Source organism: Apostichopus japonicus, chromosome 17 (genome assembly GCF_037975245.1).
Source record: "Apostichopus japonicus isolate 1M-3 chromosome 17, ASM3797524v1, whole genome shotgun sequence".
Taxonomy (NCBI): domain Eukaryota; kingdom Metazoa; phylum Echinodermata; class Holothuroidea; order Aspidochirotida; family Stichopodidae; genus Apostichopus; species Apostichopus japonicus.
In genome coordinates this window covers 34,874,431-34,884,986 of record NC_092577.1, presented here as the reverse complement: position 1 = coordinate 34,884,986, position 10,556 = coordinate 34,874,431, and the positions used below count along the sequence as shown (strand labels likewise).

Genomic DNA, 10,556 nt, shown 5'->3' with positions numbered 1-10,556 from the left:
AGTCATGGCCTCTTTAAAGTGAAACTGATGTTTATGAGTGTGACCATTTGTCCCACATGGCTTTTGCCAAGAAACAAAACAAAAAACTTTCACTATATCATAATCGCATTCAAGTTGTTGTGTGGTTAACTTCCTAGTTCGATTTCGAGAACGAGCCATAGCCAAGTCACGACATTTGGAGAGTTCGGTTACTGTGTGTTGGTGGATATAAAAGGAACCGCATATACATTGAAAAGAGGAACTAAACTATTAATTTGTCCATTTGTGATCGTTCATGTAGACTCTTTCGTTTACTTGTTGTTGGCCTATGTATCTGGATATTAGTATTGTACATCTATAGTCCGAATGACGTTATTGCCTTTCGTGAATTTGGAAACATCTTCTGAAAAGTCACCTTCGATAACTTAGTTCTACTTTGAGCAAAGCAACCTGGATAGTTCTCTTCAAAATGAAGACGCAAATGATTGTTCGGTTATGTAAGATGATCGTTTTAACTTGGTTGATGAGCTTTGTAGCTAAGTTTCAATCAGTTTGTGGTCAGTCGTGTCCGTGTATTAGAAAAGTATCGAGAAACAGGCCATTAGAACTAGATTGTAGCGGTCTCGGCTTAAGGAATATCAATGAAATTAGTAGTTGTGGAGATTTGAGGCCATTTGGAAGGCTCAATTTCTCTCATAATACGTTCACACATTTCAAGTTAGGTAACTTTCTACCCTTGAACAGGAAATTAAACATATCGATACCGGAATTGGTTCTGGACATCAGTTACAATCAAATAGCAGCTGTGGATACATTTTCTGGAATAACTCGTTTTGGGAAACTTGTCTTGAATATGTCGAACAACATTATTGAATCCTTGGACGATACCACGTTTCTACATATTGGTCTTGCTGATCACTATGAAATTGATGCATCTCACAACAACCTCAAGAAGGTTCGTATCGTTGACCGAGCCCGTCAAAACCGGGTCGCCATTTTCCTACTCGGCAATAACAAAATCACTGCTGTATCCATTGACATTTTGTCATTTATTACAAAAAATGTCAGCGTCGACCTACAAAATAACAACATAACAAACATCAATGAAAATCAAGTACGCGATTGGCAATATGTTATTTACAGCATAAATTTGAAAGGAAATCCGTGGACCTGTGACTGCCTTCAAAGATTTGTCGCGAATGAGAATTCTTCGCTTAGAATTCTTCTTGGCTTACCTGAGTCAGTTGGACCTCTTTGTCAGGAACCTCTCCATGTAAGGGGTCGACCTCTCCTGTCGTTGTCACAAAATGAGTTCGGCTGCTCTACCGTTCTTAATCCTCGTGTTGGTGAAAGGGTGGAAATCGTTTGTCCAAATACCTCCGGTAACGTGAATTGGATGATTTATCGAGGAAACGACTTGATAAAGTCTTCACTATCAGTTCGTACCTATCAACCACTAGTGATAGAAAGCATGGGTGCCGAGTGGGAAGGCCGTTATACATGTACAAATTCGAATGGTTTTCAGCATGAAATAGAGGTGTTATTATATCCATCCAGCACATCACCGACAGTTGACGACCAAACGACTCCTCCAACACGGCAAGAAGAGTTTGGCCAAAAAGGCGGCAATCCCCTGCCAGCACTTGTCGTTCTATCAATGTTGGTAATAATAATATCTGCAGCGTTGGTTATAACCTGTATCATGTATTTTCGATTACCAAAACACCGCGATACCACGGCCTCAGAAAACGAAATACGGCAACCGACACCACCTAAGTTACATGTGATTGGAAGAGCAGTCTCTAAACCAGAAAGTCTAGTTAATGTCAAAAAGGTTGGACCAGCTGGTTATCAGGAAAATGACAACGAGGGTTTCTATCAGAAAGATTCTAAGCACAGAGCAAATGAAGGGAAAGGTAACATTGGTCCGCCGAAGTATGAAAGAGATCGTCCAAGAGAAGTACAAGCTGGCGCCTCTTCAGCAAGTTACTACAATACCTCAAGGAGTGGTCATGAAGAAACCCGAGACAGTCAATTTGATTACGAATTTATTGATGTCCATGACGACAGGTATTTAGCATTGAATATTAATGAGAGACATCAAAGTCGGGGAACTTATCAACCAATTATCAAACGTTGAGAAATTTGAATTCAAGTAGCCTCTTTTGCGTAGTTTAAAGTTGATCATGAAAGTTCAGAGTGGTTAAGTAATAGATCGTGAATATTCCAAATAGAATAAAGTAATAGATCATGTGTAATCAGAATGGATTAACGAGTAGAACATGAATATTCATATGGAACCAAATAATATATCATGGATATTTAGTTATTAGTTTCCATCAACGATCGATTGTGGTTTCATCAAGTTGTAACAAATTCAAATGTCATTCAAATGACATTAAACTTATCACTGACAGATTAAGTAATGTTATAATTACTTCTAGGGGAGAGCGAGAGAGGGGTGAGTGAGGGGGGGGGGGGAGTGGGTCGGTTAAGACAATAGGGGAGTGAAGACAATAGCTATAGTTAATCTCCACTTATTTCCCTTAACACACCTGGCACACCCAATATCATGACACTGGGTTAACATAATGTAAAATGTCAGAGTTATTTTGTCAAAGTTCCCATGGCCGGAATCATCAACATCTAGATTCACACTTTACATTCCATAACAACTCCCTGGTAGTTTATTGATAAAGTTTTAGAATTCTGACGCAGTCTTCCCGGGGTTGTTAGAAACCACCCGTTGGTCCGTCCGCTGACCTATCACCCACATATCATGATACCAGATTGTATATACATCATCTTAGATCAGTTCGGCATTTAGTCGTTTAAAATAAAGACGCAAAAATATTAGTCCATTCTCATGTGTTTGGTTTTGCTTGTTAAGTTTGGTTAAATATTTGATTTAAACTAGCGGATACGTCATACATATACTAGTAAGACGGTAAAATACACATTTCACCACCCACAAACCCATCTATCCAACCACCCTCCCACTCTTCTTTAAACACCCTTCCAATGCAGTTAGATATTTCCTGATATCTGTCGTCAAGATGCACGAATTTAAGCTCAACATTGATTTACTACTGCAACATTCATTGCGAAATTCGTCACACCCTGTTTCTTGAGGATTCACGTTCTTAAAAGAAAAACACTAACGCATAACACAAAGATACAGTATAAATACAGTCCAATTAAGTGGACGACTTAAATAATTAACGAAACCAATCTCGCATCCTTAAAAGAGACTGCATTCTACCTTACATAATTATCGTGGAAAAGGTTAATAAGAAAAAACATTTACTTTCTCCACAAAAGTCCAAAAGTAGAACCTAAAATTAAAGTAGCTCCAATTACTGATATGAAGTCCGGAATCTCTTGAAATAGTATTATTCCTAGAACGAAGGCTACTGGAGCGCTCAATGTAAATAGTATCGTAACTAAACTGACATCTTCATATTTTAATGCTAGTACGAGGGATATATTTCCAATAGCAGACAGAATCCCGACAAGTAGACAAATAAAACCTTCTTCTACTGACTGGAAATAATCCCAAGTTTGATTAAAAAGTAGAACCGATCCTGGTATCAAAACTCCAGTCGTACCCGGAATGAAAGAAAGTAAAGCCGGGTCGACATTTCCTCGATAAGTCAGTTTTCTCGTGAAGATCGTAGATGAAGACAGCCCGATCAGGCTCATCAGAGCTATCAGTGCACCTACGAATTCGTTTGAGCTTTCGAAGGCCGCCTGCAGAGCGACGTCTTCGCCACCACTAGGAAATAAAAATGGCGGTTGCGATACGAGGATTAGGCCAATAAAATTAATGATTAGAAAGGTTACTCCAAATATGGTGAGAGGTTCTTTGAAAAATACTAAAGCAAGCAAAACAGATGGAATTGGTAAATTTGAACTGATAGCGCTGACGTTTCCGATTTGAGCAAATTGTAGAGCAACGTAAGCAAGTAATAACCCAAGTGAGTTGAATACTCCATAAGAGATGTAACATAGCAAATCTATGACGTCATAACCATTGCTTCTGTCCCAGGCGACGAAGATGATATATGGGAGAAACAGAAAGCTGCGTAAAGCCATGATTTGGTAAGGGGATAACGTGATTGCTTTCACAGCGGAAAATTGACACCCTAACAAAACGCCCGTTGTAATGGCGTAAATTACGCCGCGGCGCGCCGATACAGTGTGCAACGTGGCTCTCCAGATTCTCTTAACGACCGAATCATCTCTGTCCTCATCACCATGGTTACTTTCTTCATTCACGTCTCTGAAGAAAAGAAAAACTGATTTCATGTATAAAATGATATAATATCAGATTGTATTATTGTCTAGTGAATAAGTTACCTTTATTGTAATCAGTAGGATACGTCCATGGCAAGCCAAATGCACGTTTGATGAACAATTTTTATCGACGGATAACAATAGTTCATCTGATTTCTTATTTGTCTGGTTTGTTATTTACGCTACTACACTAAGTGAGCAAAGTGCAGTTAGCCTGCATTATGTTGGCCTGCAAATTGTCATTTTTCCAATTCTTTTTCGAATTTCGAATCGAGAATTATTCTCCTCCGACCATCCCCTCCACCTCCCTCCTACAAAATAACATTTGTGTGCCAGATGAGGATGAGCTATCATGTATTTCTTACTTCTTAAATTGATATTTTGGGTACTGTGACTTCACTTTAGGTCATTAAAGAGAGAAAGAAATTAAACATATTCCAAAAGCAGAACCGGTTTGTTGTTGCAATACTTTAAGTTTGAAGAACCAATAAAATAATTGCCCTTTATAATGATCGATTTTGTTAAAATATATTATATATCTTCAATACAGTGCAGGGTGAAAAGGATAGTCCAGATGACACTTGATTTTTTACTCATAAACGAAGAATATGTATTAAAGCATTCTCGTGAAAATTCAATGGAAATTCGAAATAGAGATTTCAAGACAATGATAGTTGAAATTAAAAAAGTAAATGGTAGATTTTAAGGAAAAACACTTAAACAAACTTGTTAGTGTGCATCTATCACGATGAGTTATATTAATGAGTATTTCATGTTTACGTTTCTCTGTCAGTTTAAAAAAATGTACAGACTGTTACTCAAAATATGGTCATGAAGAAGGGAAAAAATAATCTAATTGAAGAAGAAAGAGAGTGAAATTAAAAATGAAACAGAAAACCAAAGATAATTTTTCTCACCTCTTATCATCAAATCCATCTTCCTCAATTAACTTTATTGACTCCATATGCTCCATAAAGCTGAAATTTGCTGATTTCGTTGCTGGTATATGATAGTCACGATTTCGTGTTTAACGCTATAGAACCATACACAAAAATAAAATAAAAATTATTACTACACAAATCTGTCACTTCCATATGCTATAATGGCCTGTACTTTATATTGTTTGTGAAGAAAGGTAATCAATTGGTCAGGTTTTTGACAACATGTATAATCCTTTGTGATACAATTTAAGAAAAACTGCAGTATACCTTGCATGTATGAAGGGTACACTGAGTCTGTATCCTATTTCATCAGAAAGAATTTAAATAGTTTAAAAACCTTGCAAGATACCCGAAATAAAAATGTATTTGTTCGTCTTCAGTTGAAACTCGACGTCTTGATAAATGGGGGATGGGTAGGGAATGGTATATTTCCTTCCCAAAAGAATATGTGAGATGTTTTCTATACTTATTGAAATATTGTTCAATTTTGAGGTAGGAATTCTGGATGTTAATTTTTAGAAAGTTATTCAGTGTGTGCTTTTATAACATCATGCACATGTTTATTTCAAAATTACTTTTGTTTCAAAAATGAGTCAACCTTAAACCGGCTGTTAAGAGGTGGATGGAAGCTTCACATCAATGTCTAGAATATATTTTCTCTTTCATCAAATTGTCCTTTGGTCTATCCTTTCAAGTTACTCCACCAAATTCGCAGCCTCTAACACGATATAATTATATACCGTACTTTTAATTTTTGAAATGTTTGGAAAAGAAAAATATAAAGAAAATCCTAATTTCCATTTATGGGACACGAACTCATCACGATATTTAAATTTACGAACCATTGAAACTATTTCGTGGCTCTAATTTAGAGTTTTGCGATCAAACATGAGGTTATCATTACAAATGGATCAATAATAATCAAATTTATCTAAACTAAAATAAGCCTACCCTTTTCCTGCATGGTGACTATATTTTGCATTTAATTATGATATATGCAGGTAACACATTAACATTAATATAACAATTTTGTGGAATATTCCCGTTCAACCCCATTTACTCCATACTTGTCTAAAAATATATTTTTATAGATCGATCAGAAACATCGAAATCATCTACAAATTCTATGAAAATTTGATGCATAAATTAATCAATTCATTACTCACTCACCTGATCCCTTATATTTCTTCAAGTTCCCCTGAATGCGTATACAATCACTGACTCCATATAATCAAATATTTAATGGAAGTGTACTTCTTGTTTCAAAAAAGATGTCAGGCTAAGTGAATTACGAGTTATGTTCCTGTATCAAATAATATCGTATAAATGATGCTACACTCCTCAGTTCAGTCTCATCTCAGTTTCGAAAACCAGATATGTATGCTGGTCTGTCAGTTATTATAATTAATAAAAAAAATGTCCATCGGTTGTCATCTTCTTCTTGTTTCGTCATGATCCAATGAAATTGAATATAACATCGTGTTGGCTTCAGATAAATGAATTCAATTACACAAAACTCCATAAAGCCCGACTACAAGGTTGTTTGTAATAATAATAAATATATATCTAAAATATGCAGGTTGGTAATAGAAATGTTTAAAGTGGTAGTCCTGTGGCAAACTTCATTATGCTTCTTGCCATAAACTTCAAAGAAAACAGCATTACACACGAGTTATACACTGACAAACCCCGTCTCGATATCTTGACCGCAACTCGAGATATTGTTGATCAAAGTTTATCCCCTTTTTCTGACAGGTCAAATATCGTTCTTGTTTTTTATTTAAGCTTCAATTAACTTTTGATACATCGCTTTAAATTTCATCGATTCGTCTACGGTATGAATGTCTAGACACGGTTCATTACATATGCGTTATATTCTCTAGTAATTACCAGTAATAATAATAATAATAATAATAATAATAATAAGCATTTGTAAAGCGCTTATATCCAGTTAAAAAAAAGCTCAGAAGCGCTGCAGGATCAAAGTACACAGAAGGGACACAACAATTATCAAACAAATGGATACGCATTCATGAATAAGAACGACTTGGGTTCTTTCTGGAAAGTTGACACATGCTGGAGTGTTTTCAGATGAAAGGGGAGACTGTTCCAGAGTTGTGGAGGTGATCTAGCAAAGCAACAATCCCCATAGGTGGAAATTCGAACAGATAGCATATGTTGTTTGCTTGAACGAAGCACCCTGCTAGGTCTGTATTCTTGGAGAAGATCCTGTAGGTAAATTTGGTTCTAAACCATTCCTTGCTTTGAACACAAGGAGAAGAAATTCATAATTGATTCTGTCCGCAATTTTAAGCCAGTGAAGCTCTTTAAGAATTGGTGTTATATGTTGGTGTTTTTTTTCTTGCTTTTGTTACAAATCTAGCAGCACAGTTCTGAGCACGTTGAAGCTTATTAAGAAGATGTTTAGGTAATCCAATGAGGAGAGCATTGCAATAGTCAAGATGTGACAGAACACACGACTGCACCAAAGTGGCAGTTGTTTTGGAGTTAATAAACTGTCGAATCATCGAAATGATCCTGATGTTGTGGAATGCTCTCTGGCATACTTTACCAATATGGACGTCAGCACTTAAAGACGAATCAAACACAACTCCCAAGTTGCGAGCTTGCTGACTTGGTTCGATTAAACATTCTCCGATCTCAAACGATGGAATGTGATTTGTAGAAGAAGCCAATACATTTGATTATTTACCTTCAGGTACGAAATATCATATTTGAGCGTTTTCATTGCAAAGGGATTATGAAGAAAGAAACCAATACATGAGGGCATTCTTGGTCTGTTTCCATGTATGTTAGATTGTTGTTATATTATGTAAATACATAACGTATAATGAAAGGGGTTTGTTAATTATATTAGTAATTATTTGTATCTCTTATTTGTATACCGCTTAATCAAAAAACATTGCTATCTGTTTCAGGTTTTCTGTAACACTTTTCCAATTTTTGTTATAAGATGTGACCGCTTAAGCAACAGAGGAGTGTCAATTAAAGTGGCTAAACTACCTAGTCCACAGCCCATTAGGTCAGTTCCTCAGATGCAACTGATTTTTTGGGGGGAGTAATTAGCATCGTTGAAATAGCCATTAGACAATAACATTTACTGTATGCCGTCTGCATTAGTGAGCCCAAGCCAACCTTAATTTAGCCCTATTCAGGATATTTCAAGCGTTTTACCAAAATATTAAAGTTGAGTTTCTTACAACCGGGAACAGTTATAGAAACGCTACCAGCACAAAATTGTTTTCTTATTCTTCTTAGAATATGGCGAATCAAACTTCTGCATAAATTTATCTTTTAATTACATATATGCCGGTAATATTCACATGCTTATTAGTCAGCAGGTCTTACAGGAGTGACAGATACCTCCCGAAATGACCTTGAACCCCCCCCCCCCCCCCCCCACCTCTTTCAATGATATATTCCAGAGACAAATTCAAGAAAATATATACCTGTAGATCTCGTTCTACCCAAATGATCTCATTCTTCCGTTTGGCACATTGTCGAAATTCCTCCCCCCCCCCTCGATCCTCCCCCAAGCCATTCCTCCCCAACTCCCCTTCTATCACCTCCTACCCCCTCCTCTCGACACCCTACTCCGTCAAGCAATCAAAGTAAAGGCTTATCCACGTTTTCGCTAATTGTAACAATAAAAAGCCTGTGGGAATTTTGCCACAAGTGAAACAAGGAACCACTTTGCTTTTGTACAAATGGTCTCTATGCAAGAGGAACTGGTAGACCATATTCGTTAAGGTGAAACTGAAGTTTATAAATGTGACGCTTTGTCTCTCTTGGCTTTTGCAAATAATATTTAAAAAGAGAAGAACTTTCATTATATCATCAACGCATTCATTTTGTTTTTGTGTGGTAAGCTTCCTAGTTTCGGTTTCGAGAACTTTCGTTTTGGTTTGTTGTTTTACTCCGAGTATGTTTCCTTAAATTATTTAAAGTTGAACGGATATGACGCAGTTAACAATTGGCTTGGCTTATAGCCATATCATTGAATAAGAGACATAGCCAAGTCACAAGACATTTTGGGAGTTCGGTTGCTGTGTGTATACTTATGTTGTACTGGTTTGACTAAACATAATAGTCAAAGTATAATAACCTACTGTGAAACAAGTACTAAAACATAGTAATCATGCTAACAGTATAGTTCCTTGTTCTCGTTAAACCAAGCGAATTGTATTGGTGGATAAAAAAGGACCCACATATACATTGAAAAGAGGATCTAAACTATTAATTTGTCCCTTAGTGATCATATATGTAGCCAATTTGGTTTACTTGTTATGTGTCTGGACATTAATATTGAACATTTGTCGTCCGAAGGACGTTATTGCATTTCGTGAATTTGGAAACATCTTCTGAAAAGTCACCTTCGATAACTTAGTTCTACTTTGTGCATAGGAATCTGGATACATTTCTTCAAAATGAAGACGCGAATGATTGTTTGGTTTTGGTATAAGATGATCGTTTTAACTTGGACGATGAGCTTTGTAGCTAATTTTCAATCAGTTTATGGTCAGTATTGTCCGTGTATTACGAAAGTATCGAGTAAAAGGCCATTAGAACTAGATTGTAGCGGTCACGGCTTAAGGAATATTAGTGGAATTAGTAGTTGTGGAAGTTTGAAGCCATTTGGAAGGCTCAATTTCTCTCATAATAAGTTCACACAGTTCAATTTAGGTGACTTTCTATCCTTAAACATATCGGAATTGGTTCTGGACATCAGTTACAATCAAATAACAGTTGTGGACACATTTTCCGGAGAAATTCGTTTTAGGAAACTTATCTTGAATTTGTCGAACAACATTATTGAATCCTTGAACGATACCACGTTTCTACATATTGGTCTTGCTGATCACTATGAAATTGATGTATCCTACAACAACCTCAAGAAGGTTCGTATCGTTGACCGAGCCCGTCAAAACCGGGTCGCCACTTTCCTACTCGGCAATAACAAAATCACTGCTATATCCATTGAGATTTTGTCATTTATTACAAAGAATGTCAGCGTCGACCTACAAAATAACAACATAACTAAAATTAATGAAAATCAAGTACGCGATTGGCAATATATTATCTATAGCTTAAATTTGAAAGGAAATCCGTGGAACTGTGACTGCCTGCAAAGATTTATCGCGAATGAAAATTCCTCGCTGAGAATTATTCTTGGCTTACCTGATTCAGTTGGACCTCTTTGTCAGGAACCTCTCCATGTAAAGGGTCGACCCCTCCTGTCGTTGTCACAAAATGAGTTCGGCTGTTATACCGTTCTTAATCCTCGTGTTGGTGAAAGGGTGGAGATCGTTTGTCCAAATA

The 10,556-nt window shown here is 36.6% G+C and overlaps 1 protein-coding gene across 2 annotated transcripts; it reads right to left on the bottom strand.

Moving 5' to 3' along the window:
* Window positions 1-326: 326 nt before the first annotated feature.
* Window positions 327-10,551, bottom strand: LOC139984926 (solute carrier family 35 member G1-like). Of its 2 annotated transcripts, none has more exons than XM_071999065.1 (3): window positions 10,416-10,551; window positions 5,193-5,308; window positions 327-4,261 (listed from the first exon to the last, which is right to left on the bottom strand). In XM_071999065.1, exons 2-3 carry the CDS (start codon window positions 5,246-5,248, stop codon window positions 3,283-3,285), a joined length of 1,035 nt encoding a protein of 344 aa, XP_071855166.1. In that variant the 5' UTR covers window positions 5,249-5,308; window positions 10,416-10,551; the 3' UTR covers window positions 327-3,282. The 2 variants fall into 2 exon arrangements, with proteins under 2 accessions (XP_071855166.1, XP_071855167.1); XM_071999066.1 differs by lacking the exon at window positions 10,416-10,551 and adding an exon at window positions 6,387-8,636.
* Window positions 10,552-10,556: the final 5 nt, after the last annotated feature.